We start from the raw sequence: 13,820 nt of genomic DNA, 5'->3' as shown, positions 1-13,820 counted from the left end.
CATTGGGGATGTAGTTTAAAATACGGGGAAATCTGGATATTGAGTGTCTTCCAGGCAGGAGCAAAGATGTGGTCACTCCAGGCCAGTGGGTTCCTGGGGTTTTCATCTAGCATCTTTTATTAGCTTAGCATGTTTCCTGGTATATGTAATAGGGTATCCAATAGAAAATTGGTGAATGAATGTGTTAGGTGGAACATCGCATGATGTTTTCAGTTCATTTCAGTCATGGGGGAGAGACAGATTTTGTATGTTTGCTTTTAATGGCTTATTGTCTCTACCATATATTTTCAAGACTGAGGAGTCATCAACTTGAATTGCTTAATGGCCTATGTTTGTTAATGTAACCCATGAATTAAATGCATTTGATGTTGTGAAATTGTTTTTAGTTGCTTGGACTAAGAATTTAACGTATTACACATTTTGGTTGAGTCTGAATTGGTGGTCTATTTGACAGCTTAGTGGCATCAGTCATCAGTTGAAGATTAACTCTGTAGAGATATTATAAATATTTGTTTTAAAAGAGTTTTTGATTGTGAAAATTTACATGTTAGTACCACTTCTTTACATCTTTCCATAATTATTACAATAAGTGTTTTTAGTTAAAAGTAAAACAGTAAAAATTATTTAGCCACGAACTAAAAAAATTATCACAGGAAATATAAATATTTGCATCTCAGAAGAATGGTAACTAATACAGATTCAGGAAATTGTAGAGGGAGGGAAATTAAACTGGAGTCTGACAGTGTGTACTTTACCTTGGTCAAGTCAAGTAGCTCTTTTTTTTTTTTTTTTACTAGTAATATTAAGCTGTTGTGATAAATAGGTATCCAAACTTTAAAAGCTTTAAAAAATAATAAAATCATACTTTGATTTCTATGAAATTGACCTTACCTTGGGTGATACATTCTTCCTAATAAGGAATAGTAATTTGCTCAGTGGTAATACAGTCGTCCCTCATTATCTGCAGGAGATTGGTTCCAGGACCCTCATGGATACCAAAGTCTGTAGATGCTCAAGTCCCTTTTATAAAATGGCACAATATTGCATATAACCTATTCACATGCACCCAAATCATCTCTAGATTACTTACAATACCTAATACAAGGTAAAAGCTATGTAAATAGTTGTAAATACAGTGTAAATGCTATGTAAATAGTTGCCAGAGCATGGCAAATTCAAGTTTTGCTTTTGGAACTTTCTGGAATTCTTTTTCCCAACTATTTTTGATCCGCAGTTGGTTGAATACACGCCTGCAGAACCCAAGGATAGGGCGGGCTGACTGTACGTTTCTTTTAATCTTTGCAGAATTAACAACATAAGCTTTTTTTTCTTATTACTTTTATGATCTGTTGCATTATAGAGAAGAACCATAATTCAACGTTTAAACCCTAAAGTTACCAAGGTAGAATGTCATGTAATATTCCACATTTGTCATAGGTTTTCTTATATTTTAGATTTTATTCCATCAAAAGAGTATTTGATATTGAATATTTTCCCATTTTATGTAAGATCATGTAACCGATTAGATTGTTAAATTTGATAATCTACCATGTTGATGATTTACCTTGTAAATGTAGTTAATTTGATTTTTTTATTTGTGTGCATGTGAGTGAAAATAGCTTTGAAAATGTGATACATGCTTTTATTCATTAGTATCATTGAATTTTAATTAATTTTTCATGCTTCACGTGTTTTGTGTTTTTCCTTTGGAGGATTGGATAGCTTTAGTCAAAGCGGCTGCTGCAGCTGCAGCCAAGAATAAAACAGGGAACAGACCTCGGACTAGCGCTAACAGCAATAAAGAGAAGGAGAAAGAGGAGAGAAAATGGTTTAAAGTACCTTCAAAAAAGGAAGAAACTTCAGCTTCCATAGCCACACCAGAAGTTGAGAAGAAGGAAGATCTGCCCACATCTAGTGAAACATTTGGTACAAAATATGTTCTTACATTCATTCCCTATGGCAGTGGTGAACTCACATAGTGAATAAGTCAAATCCTTTGGCTGCCTGTAATTTGAACATGTATTGAAATTATTAGGATTTTTTTCCTAGCATAATATGATGGTTAAGTTTTTTAGCATCTTACAGATCTGAAGATTAATGGCCTAATATGGGTGCTTGATAATGGTTACCCTCAGTATTCTTGAATAGAAATGCATTGAGAATTTGATTTGTAACTTCTACCAAGTAGGTTTTGGGATTTCTTTTGTGTGGGTTTTTTTGTTTGTTTGTTTTGTTTTCTTTAGCCTTTAAAATGTTTCTGCATGCATTTCAATACATAATACAGAAAAAGCAGTAAGTCATTCCTTTCCTAAAGCGTAACTGCTTAGTAGTTTTTTTATTTCTAATATATTGGTCTAGAGAGATTTGTGTTTTTTAAAGTTGTGTCAAGCACTAGATTGAAAAAATTAAGTGCAGATCTTTTGTATTATTTTGCCATTTTAAAAATATTCATGTGTTTTAACTTTGGATTCTAGATAAACTCTCATATATATATTCTATTAAAAGTAGGACTTCATGTAGAGAACGTTCCAAAGATGGTCTTTCCACAGCCAGAGAGCACATTATCAAACAAGAGGAAAAATAATCAAGGCAACTCATTTCAGGCAAAGAGAGCTCGACTTAACAAGATTACTGGTAAACTACAATGATTCTTTTTGGGGGGAAATGGAGGGTTTGATTTTATAGTAGTTTGTTTTTAATAAAGGAAAATGTATCTATTGGTTTAGTGAAGCTAACTGGTTAATGAGAAAGACAGTTGCTTTGTTTCTTCAAGGTCATCCCTTTCAACACCAGGGGCTTTTTCTGTTGGAAATGTGAAAAGTATCACATATTTTCTACCTACCTCACAGGGATGTTGTGAGGATCCAATGTTACAAAATTCCATAGTTTTAAAATCACCTGCATGGCAGGAGTAGTTTCTCTAAGGATTGAATTATACGCTTTTGTCAACTTGTGGTGACATAATGTCTGAGGTTCTAAATATTATACATTCTTACTCTTGACTGGTCTCATTAAAGATGGTACCATATATGGTTGGGAAGATGAATACTGAATTAAATTCAGCTCCCAAATTTGTTATGCCCAATGTAAAAGTACTTCTATACGTTTTAAAAATTTCTATTCTTATCTTCAGGTTGGTCTCTAGAATTTGGACTTATTTCTCTATGCCTTGTTGTAATTAGGAAGTAGAATACTAGAATGATGAAAAGCACTGGAAATTCTAGCCTGGTTAGTGTTTACAGAAGAAGGGGCCAGTCATACTAAGACCCACAGTTCCATTCAGCCTAATGATTCTAATCTTTAAAAGAAATTGTGAATATATTTAATTTTTCTGAGTATATGTTATAAAAGGGGAGGTAAAATATTTTAATTAATATTCAGTCATATGCTCTTATTTTAAGGACAAATGATTTTTTGTGCCTTTGGCCTAATAAAGCTATGTAAATCTTTGTTGACATTCTTTTAAGTAACTTGAAAAAGCATGGTTTCATTGTCAGACCCACGAATAAATGTAAATTAAACATTTTGACCATTTTCTAAAGAGTGTAAGCCCACTGAAAGATGACTTTGCAGCTGAGGGTTCTTTAGAGCCACTGTTTTATTACAGTATTCATCTAAGTAATTATAATTGGTTTCAACAAGTGAGAATATTTAGCCTTTCCATTGTTAATATTATTTTCGTGCCTTTCTCTGATAAAGGATATATTTGGCCCCAGGACAGGAAATATTTCAAATCAATTTACCCATTCCCATTCCACCTTTTCCTTAGAAACTATTAGCTTTGGAGAAAGCCAAAATGTTATCTTAGTGATTATTATGATGGCAACTTGAGACTTCCGTTTTGACTTAGAATAATGGAACTCCGAGCTCTGTACTCTGGAATAGTACTTCTAACTGCTGTGATACCAAGATTGAAACAGCCTTATTGGGGGAGCCAAGATCAAGGAAGATGGAAGTGACACTGACGCTACAACTGCCAGTTTCCCAGCATCATGGTTTTTCCTACAATCTGGATAATCTGATTTTAGTTTCAGTCAGTATACTCTTACATGTGTCTTACTGAGAAGTTCAAGCTCACCATTTAAAGAAGTAAGAAAACAGCTCAATCCACAATGATGCAGTATTTCCGCTTGGCCTTGAAAAGACAGTAGTGGGGGGGAAACCAGTTTACCATGTACCTCAAGGAAGTTCTAATACTGGTTGCTTTAGTAACACCCTGTGCCTTCTGTGGAGGGACTTTATCTTCACTTCCTCTTGGGAATCTCAAGTCAACAAGTAATAGCTTGGGCAACAGTAGAAAGGCATAAGATTTTACGAATGTGAAACTGTTATGATCTTTTCCCTTTATTTACTCAGAAGATGTATGTTAGTTTTTTTAATAGTTCATCTCTGCATCTATTTCTGATTTCATGTTACAACTATACCATGCAAAAAGATAATAGATATTTTAAGATTGTCTTTTATGATTGAAACTCTGGCTTGCCTCTGTACAGTAAATTTCATCTGTGGACCATAAAAAGAGATGAGAACTAATATGAAATAGCAATTTTGTTATGGAATTATGGTATATTTTAAATTTCTCAAGCTCACTTATATCTGTCTTTTTGTCCCTTTACTACTGAGAGGAATAGGCTGGTAACATGGCAGCATCTCAGCCTGCTCTGAGGTATTACCCCCCCACGCACACCATTTTATTTATTTTTTAAATAGTTCTAACAGGAAATAAGTGGACCAGCGGCTGGAATAATTTAATTCATGTATTTATTCACTCTCTTTCTGTTTCTTCCTCATATATACACCCTACAGAGATTCCAAACATGATTTCTCTACAGAGAATGGAATAGAATGGCTTTCTTCAAAATTTTCAAATAAGTAGACACTGAAATTATTGTTGCATAGTATATATATGTTCTTCCAGAATCTTATTTTTCATTGTCATGTACCTTATTGATAATTATTGATACTTTATGCATACTGATTTAGAACAAACGATTTTACAAAGATAATAAAGTTTATACTTTGGGACAAAGTTGCAAGCAAACTGTAAGCAAATTTGAGTAGATTTTAAAGTACGGGTTGTCAGAGAGTAAGAGAAGAAACAGCAGTTAGTGCATGGTCTGTTTGTAGTAGTTCTAGGAGTTCCTAGACATTCAGCCAGTTTAGATATGTTTGTACAGCTTAAGGAATTAAAAAAAAATAATTAAAAAACCCCAGAGATTTGAATTGGCCAGTAATAAGTTATTGATAATAATATCCAGGATATTTGGTTCTTAATCTAAGCAAGAATATTGTGGTTTGGAATCGCTGGATGAAAAGTAGACCATGAATTTAACCACTTTGCTCTCTCTGTCTTCCCCATTACCAGATGCTCTGGCCTCTGTTCTGTTTATTCCTATCAGCAGTGAGAGACTAACTCTATTTTATAGCTGAAGTAGAGTACTGAGAAATTATCACTTTGTGGGTGGGACTTATAAAAATTTATATTCTACTTCTACCTGATATTTAAATAATTTCTTAAAACTGCATAACACATGCTGTTAAAATGTTTGTAGATATCTTATTTGGATGAGGACTTGTTAGTAATATATTGATAAGTAATATATTGATAATACATATTTGCAAATAACAAAAATTAATTTCATTTGTATTTATTTTCCTCCAATTAATTCTTGAAGGTTGTGATCTATTTTATCTATTGATGTGATTTAAAAGTATTTCCACCACCTATATGAAAGGAAACGAAAAACGTAAAGTGTATTTAGTAGATTGAATAGCAAATATTTGTCCTCTTTGAGTACCCCTTCGAAGTAGGGCCTCTACTCAGTTCCCTACAAAAGAAGAACCTAATTTCCTAATTATTTTTCTTTTTATTTTTAGTAGTATTTAACCTCAGAAATATTAGCTAGAGAAGAAAAACCTAGTGAATGCAGCTTTAAATGTTAAAGAAATATCCTGTGCTACATCTTTTTTAGTCATCTAAAAATGTGTTCAAAAGTTATATTATTATAGTTAGGATTGAATTTATGATTTATAAACTATTTTTGTAAAATTACTTATACATTGGGTCTTTTTTCCTCCATTTAAACCTACACTTAATACTGTGTGGGACTTGAGCAAAATGAATTATGTCAAACTGCACCAAATAGCAGTTTTAATACCAATCATTGCTGTATCAAAATCATTGTTTTATTCTCAGCCTTTGCTGTTTTGAATTACAATTCTGAGTGATAGATATTCAACTTTATTATCTAATAATGGAAAGGTGCCTTTTGCCTGATTTAACACTTGGCTCTAGTACTACTTTGAGAATACAATTTTAATATTTGAATTTCCACTTAGATTACTTAACATCTTTGAGATTGTTACCTGAAAAAGTCAAGCGATGTTGCCACAGGGTAGCTCGAAGTTAGGTGGCATTTTGGGGCACCTTTTTTCTCCTATTAAATATGATGTAGACAGCTTTAATAACATAATGGTACAATTGCTGAAGTAAGTTTACTATTTTGTCAGTTATTAAACATGCTTCCTTTGAGGCCAAGGTTTTGTGTGCCTGACTTTGAAATGACACAAAAATGATTTTTGGTGACTTTTTATGTGCTTGGTGGCCATAAGAAGCAGCAAATAAATTTGATTCCATTGAGGGTACCTATCTGGTGCTTAGCAAAGAATCTTGACTAAGTAAATGCCTGTAATTTCTAAATTAAAGCAGAGTTTTAATGTCTTGTAAATTTAATTATATATACTCCAGATAAAATATTCTGTCTTCTAAAATTCAGAATTAATGGTATATATTGGTGAAAACTGGAACTCCCAGTTTATTTCATTAATTGTAGAATGAGGCTATAATATTAAGTAAGCTCAAATGTTGTAGGAAGGATCTGTACTCTTTTCCATTAACATAAAATGGATGCATCCATGTTTTCACCACTTTTGTAAGAAGGTAAGCTACAGCTGGGTATAGAAACAAACTTGTAAAGCTTAGGTTAAAGGATCCAGGTGAAATAAAAAATTGGGAGTATTTTTTTAACTAATAATCCAACAACAACAATCTTATTTTATATTCTGGATGCTTGGAAGGATTCCTTATATCTTAATATTAATTCCATATTTTATTTCAGTTGTATAGACAAAGCCTAAGTATTAACAATCTAAGCCATCTTAGGTTTTGGAACATTAAACCATAGAAATTTAAATTTGTACAGAATAAATGTGTATATGTGTGATTTTTTTAAAAGGGTATTTTTAGTTAATTTTTTTATTTTAAAAACTAATTGTGTAAGCAACTCTCAAGTTCTAATTCAGCCCCTTGAGCCATTATTAAGGGTGTTTGTATTTTTGACAAGTAAATTTCTGAGAGTGTTGTATTTACTTTCTATAAAAAAGTATAGGGGATTTCAACTGCTAAAATTTTTGAGAAGTTAATTAGTGTGAAAGTCGATATTTTTTCTAATAAGCAATTTCTGTACAATTTTTCTCAAGGTTTGTTGGCATCCAAAGCTGTTGGGGTGGATGGTGCTGAAAAAAAGGAAGACAACAGTGAAACGGCTCCAATGCTGGAGCAGGTATGAAATGGTAGCATTTGATTTTTTTCAAGGTTCCCAACTGGAATGATCAAGGAGCTATAGTATCCACATAATTGAAATTGCCCTTTTGATCAGATATGGGAATAGGAAGGTAATTAATTGATGCTATATTTTTAACTCTGCCTTCTCCAAGGTATACAGATAAACTACAGACTTCATTAGTGTTTATTTTCAGTAGGCTGGCATTAAAGCCTTTGTCCCCCAACAGTTGAAGGCCTGGAGGCAGGCATCCCAGGGTATAGGCTTCCAGCTGGATCACATTTAATTAGCTTACAAAAAGACCCTTACACAAATACTTTTCATTTGTGAGTTAAAACAGGGTTTTTTGACATCTAATAAAGCTTCTTTTGTAAGAAGTTTCTTTTATATTGTAACAATTGGTGTTGTTAGACTGACTATGTGTTTTATGAATTGATCAATGAGCCATACATTTTTGCTAGGATGTATATTTTAATAACTACAAAAAAAATTTTTTTAAACTATTAAGGGTCTGTCTTTAAACCACCTAATAGAGGAATTTAAAAGTGAAGGTTGCAGTTGCTAGATTTTGCCTTGGCTACCTTCAGATTCCCACAATACCTGTATATAGTGGACTGTGCATGCTTTTCCATTTTCTAAGGGCTTACCTTCTTGGGCACTGTAAGACTATAAGAACACAGTAATAGCCATAACTGGATTTCCTTGGTTCTCCTGTTTTAAAATCTGAGCCTTAATGTAGTTTTAATATACCCTTTTTGTATTATTTTAATTTTCTTTATTAGTAGCCTAATAAAGAAGACTTTAAAATGAGTACCTGTTGCTCTTCTCTATATGCGTTTTAAAAAACAGTCCAAATTTAATTGATATTGTATTGAGTTTTTCAGGGTTATTTTAGGCCTGATATGATAACAGTGCATTGTTTTGGTGCCTCCATTAATGTTGTATTGAATCAGTGATCTTTTAAATTGATTAATATGTCAGCGAATCATACCTTCTGATTTTCTGTGGTCATCAAACGGTTAAGTCTTTGCCGTTATTGTCAGTATATCAACCAAATTTTAAGTGACTTTTTTACTGTGTATTACTATATTCAACGTCCCAGATATAACAATATTTTGTATTTTCACCACTGTTTATGGTATTCTCAGAATGCAATAAATCAGGGACTTGGGTAATAAAATGTTTCTGGAAAATTCATTACAATGTCAATCTTTTATTATGCACAATCCTGCTGAGATGAATGTGATTGTGAAAATTATTTATTATATGTGAAAGTTAGTGTAGAGGGCAGTGCCCATTTCAGAGAGAAGTACAAAATTTTGAAACTGAGCTTAAAAAACAAAGAAAAAAATTGAGTAACTCGGCTGTTTTTATTTACATAATTAAAAAAATTTTGAGAGTCCCTCCCAGTTTTGTAACAAAGAGACCAATGATCATTAATGAAAACTTTGTAAATTATTTTATATTTTTAAGGAACAGGATGCTGTTCCCCCCCTTTTTTTGTCATTCAGGTTGATTTCAGTGTGAAATGTTTTGTAACCATACTCTTAATTTTTGTGCTAAGTGTTTGCCCTTCTTCAAAGTTAAAAAGCCGAGTTATAAAATTCTTAATTACATCTCGGTATCAACAATAGACTTGAAGGAGAGAGATTGTCACTAACCTCTGTTGCCCTAATGAGTAAAATAATGCCACTCATGATGTAGATTTATAACAGGCCTAAGGCCAAAACTTACTGTCCTAAGGGATTTATTTATTTACATTTAAAAAAAACTCAAACTCTGTGGTCTTGAACCCCAGTTCTCAGATTATTAATTATAGATTATTTAATTGTATTAGGGAATTGTCATGTTATATTTACTTTTGGATAAAACCTGCATTAGATGCATAATTCAGTAAGTTTTAAAAAATGTTAATTTGTCCTTGTTTAGAGGTTAAGCACCTTATCCAGATATTAATTTAAGTATTAAAATCTTGTTTTATAACTTTGTAACTTGAGAGTAATGGATGCTGTAGTGATGTCTCTCACATATGTGAAGATGAACAATAAAATTGTTTATTTACAAGTAATGGCTCTAATTACTTTTCTGGCAACACCTTTTATGATAAGCTTAGGAATCCTTTCTGTATATGGAGGTTTTTTTTTTCAAATGATTAATCTGCACTTATACACATGTGTAATGAGTAAATTCAAGAATAGAAATGATGACAACTCAATGAATGAGACACTTGACACCAGCCCTTTTATGTGGTATGTCCAACATGCCATCTGTAGCACAAAGGTGCCATACTTAATACCAAATATTCACTTTTTTTCCACCAAAATTTGAGCGCTTTATAAATATTTTTAGTGGGAACAGAAAGCTGGTTGGTCCCCAGACAATGATCTTCCATATTCCAGAGAACTGCAGACTGCAGACCTGATGGTCATCCCTCACAAAAGATATGGAAGTAAAAAGGTATCTTGGGGACAAGCATGTTGTTCATAGAGCTAGTAGTTTGGTTCTTTATAAAAACCTATTCTAGTATAGGTTTTTTTAAAAAAAGTGTATCTCATACTTTGCTCTCAGATAACATATATCAAAAAGAGATACAGTATAGGCATTCCAACACCGTAGATTGCAAATCCATCTAATGTGGCTGTTCTCTGTTGTCTTAGGACACATTCACATATAGTTTTACATATGTAGGACATTTTACTGCCAAATGAATGAAGATATTCTTTATGAAAGAACTGACAAAGTTCTAATTTTTTTTTAAAAGTATCAGTTGGCAGGAAGAAGGTAAAAACTCTCATCTAAGAATGCGACGTATTTTGTTTTTAAATCCAATGTTTTTAACTTACACTTGGTTTTACTCCTTGTTTTTTTTTTTTGTTCTTGTTGTTGTTGCTTGTTTTGTATTGTTTTTTAGTCTTTTAACTCTGTATTGCTGGTGGCTTTTGATTTCATGATGCATTATGCTTATGAAACTCTAGCTTTCAGCATTAAAATGAGTTAAAGATAATGTTTCGTTAATTTGATCATTGTTTTCCTGTTGAGATCTTTCTTTAAAGGGAAATTGTCTACTTAAACCTCTGCATTGAACTCGATAAAGGAAATTATTTTATTAAAAAAATCTGAAAGTCAGAAGCTTAAATGTATTCCTCCAATGCTCTAAAACTTGAAAATGCTGTTTATTTACCTAATTATTATCAATGTCATTGGTAATTATGGTGTCAAAAGAGGTATATTTTAACTCAATACGGAACATATTTGTCCAGTTAGATAACATTTTATTTTCTGAGAATATTATAAATAATACATTTTAAAAAACCTAAATTTAGACTACAAGTTGACAGCATCCCTTTAAAGACAGCCTATTCAACTTTTAGTTAATAATTTGTGGGGTTCTTTTTGGTTTTTCATTTGTAATAGAAATGTTATATGTTGCTTAACAATGTTTTTGGATACTAAAGATGCTTAACAGTCAAAATAGAAAACAACAAAAATGAAGAAACCAAAATAAAAATATCAATTTTTTATTATTTATTCAGGCGATTTCACCTAAACCTCAAAGTCAGAAAAAAAATGAAGCTGACATTAGCAGTTCTGCCAACACTCAGAAACCTGCACTGTTATCCTCAACTTTGTCTTCAGGGAAGGCTCGCAGCAAGAAATGCAAACATGAATCTGGAGATTCTTCTGGGTGTATAAAACCCCCTAAATCACCACTTTCCCCAGAATTAATACAAGTCGAGGATTTGACGCTTGTATCTCAGCTTTCTTCTTCAATGATAAATAAAACTAGTGAGCACAGATTTTTAAAAAATAGTTACTTATCCTATAAGATACATTAAAAACAGTTTGGTTGTAGTTATATTGTATTTTTATGAAGTTGCATTTTAAAAATTCAAACTTAAGTGGATATGTTAGGGAAGACTTGAAACTATTTTAGGGGCAAAAACCATTTACATTTCTGACTGATGTATTGTACAGAGGTACAGTGACTATACTGCTGGTTAAGAAACCTTAGCATTTAATAACCAAATTCCACTGTAGTTTGACTCTCCTCAACTAATAATCCAAGCACAATGAGAGGCCTGATTCATTACAAAAAAACAGAACAAAACCATTATGAGATACAAAAAGACCCATGGTGGATGTTTTCCTGAACTCCTAAGACTATTCTTATGGATAGATTTAGTTACTGTCCCCAGTTGTCTGTACCCTCTTTGGCAATACAGTTTATTCAGTTCTTATTGTAGGATTTAGAGTGCAAACTTCAGTTTAATCTTACTAATGAAAGAAGAAGATTGCTTCCTTGATCTTATATTTAAAGATTTTACTGTTTCAATACCACTAATCTTTCAAGAGTTAACTTGGTCTTTTTTAAATAGCCTATTGACATGGGTTTGGATATATGTAAGACAAGATTTGTGTTGACTGTGTGTTTCTCATGTTTTAGTATTCTAAGTTAGAGACATATGAAAAATAATTACCTGAAAAGTCACTGGGTAAAAGATAATTTTGCTGTTTATACAGTGAATGAATTAGTAACCTGGTTATTAAATGAATATGACACATTTCCTTATGAACTTCGCCATATCATATCTTCCACAACAATTAAAAATGGTGACATTGAGAAGACTTCTATCAATCAAATATATTAACTTCCTCTTGCATTCCATTGCTATATTTTTTTTGCCAAACCGTGTTTTTCAATTTTTGATCAGGATTTGGTACTTCTTGGTTTTGGTTTGGTTCTTTTTAATAAATGAGTAGAAATGATGGAAACAGAAAAACTGAATTGTTTCTTTATAAGCTTCATTTCATTATGGCAGTTATCATGAAATAATATCATTAGTAGTCACTACAATGTCACATGACATTGATACGTATTTTATTTTGCAATTGTTTTGTATTTTGGTATTATGGCTAGTGTTACAGCAATTGAATTTTATTCTTTTTTTTTTCAATTATCACCATGTCTTTTCCATTTTGACTTTTGTAAAATTATTTTTAAATACCCAAAGCATCAACCTTTTTAAACTACTCATTTCCTCCTGCTGAATTAACATGCATATATTGGCTTATGTAGTCCTGCCTGTTCTAAATCATCAAACATATTTACATGCCGTGTAGAAAGAAGAAAATGAAAGGCTAAAAAAAAAAATTTCCAAACTTCTGTTAATACATAGCTAGAAGATGCTTAAATGGCTCACCAAGTTAGTTTTTTAAAACAAAATAAAAAACACGCAAGGGCAAGAACAGTGTCATATTCTTTAAAAATCCTCGGGTTTTGCCCATAATGAGTCCTTAAAGTTGTTTGTGTTCAATTTTTTTTAATGAATCAGGCCCAAATATATGTTTATAAAAATCCATTTGCGGGAATGAGGGTGGGATAAAATTACTTACATTAGTTTTACTTTGGCAAGTAAAGCACTAACTCTACAATGCATGTCAGATTTTTGTCACCTATGCCCCTGCCTTTTTTTTTTCTTAAGAGTTTCTAGATTTGTAATGTAGCAAAAGGGACATATATATATACATATACATATATATATGTATATATATATGTATTTTTTTAAATCTTTGGCTATACAGAGATTATTTTCCCAAAGGAAAAGTGGCAACTAGCAAGGATCTGCAATTAGAGAATTAACTGTAGTCTGTTACTTGGGAAACTACCTGAAATTAATGTTCCATGTTATTTTCTTTTGGTTCTAGTAGGCTTTAGATTTTAGAAGTTTTGATTAACCCTTGTGAATGAGGGCAGTTTTTGCCTTTGATTACTTTTGGAACATGCCGTTCCTTGTGGATACCTTACAACATCAGAGGGCAGAATTTGAATCATTTTTCCCATTTTTCTCCTTAAGTATTATAAGATGAACCTGGCATGTATCTGCTTCGTGAACATTGAAGATCTTTTTCTAGGTCCTCCACAGCCTGTGAACCCCCCTAGACCTTTCAAGCATAGTGAGCGGAGAAGAAGATCTCAGCGTTTAGCCACCTTGCCCATGCCTGATGATTCTGTAGAAAAGGTTTCTCCTCCCTCTCCAGCCACTGATGGGAAAGTATTCTCCATCAGTTCTCAAAATCAGCAAGAGTCTTCAGTACCAGAGGGTAATGTATATTGCTTTTCTATAGAACCAAACATAAAAGAAGACAAAACACTGAGATAAAGATTATTAGAATATTAAGAAATTTCTGCTTTTTCCTTAACAGCTTTTGGACTTATAAGCACTTCATTTAATTCTACAAGTATTTATTTAGTGCCTT

At 32.3% G+C, this 13,820-nt stretch overlaps 1 protein-coding gene across 14 annotated transcripts in view; it reads left to right on the top strand.

The window, feature by feature from the left end:
• PHF20L1 (PHD finger protein 20 like 1) overlaps positions 1-13,820 on the top strand; it is a 78,160-nt gene that overhangs the window by 25,491 nt on the left and 38,849 nt on the right. For 8 of the 14 annotated variants that reach the window (XM_089898701.1, XM_089898709.1, XM_089898700.1 and 5 more), the window contains 5 exons: positions 1,713-1,926; positions 2,506-2,634; positions 7,480-7,562; positions 11,096-11,348; positions 13,476-13,664. In XM_089898701.1, the coding sequence (XP_089754827.1) occupies positions 1,713-1,926; positions 2,506-2,634; positions 7,480-7,562; positions 11,096-11,348; positions 13,476-13,664 (868 nt within the window). Of the gene's footprint in view, positions 1-1,712; positions 1,927-2,505; positions 2,635-7,479; positions 7,569-11,095; positions 11,349-13,475; positions 13,665-13,820 lie in introns of those variants that run through there. The other 6 variants (XM_089898703.1, XM_022554013.3, XM_089898708.1 and 3 more) reach the window with 2 other exon arrangements.

The sequence above is a fragment of the Delphinapterus leucas genome, chromosome 17 (genome assembly GCF_059928025.1).
Source record: "Delphinapterus leucas isolate spDelLeu-1000000601 "Yukka" chromosome 17, BTC_Dleu_Yukka2, whole genome shotgun sequence".
In the NCBI taxonomy this organism is placed as follows: domain Eukaryota; kingdom Metazoa; phylum Chordata; class Mammalia; order Artiodactyla; family Monodontidae; genus Delphinapterus; species Delphinapterus leucas.
This window is presented reverse-complemented; position numbering and strand designations above follow the sequence as displayed.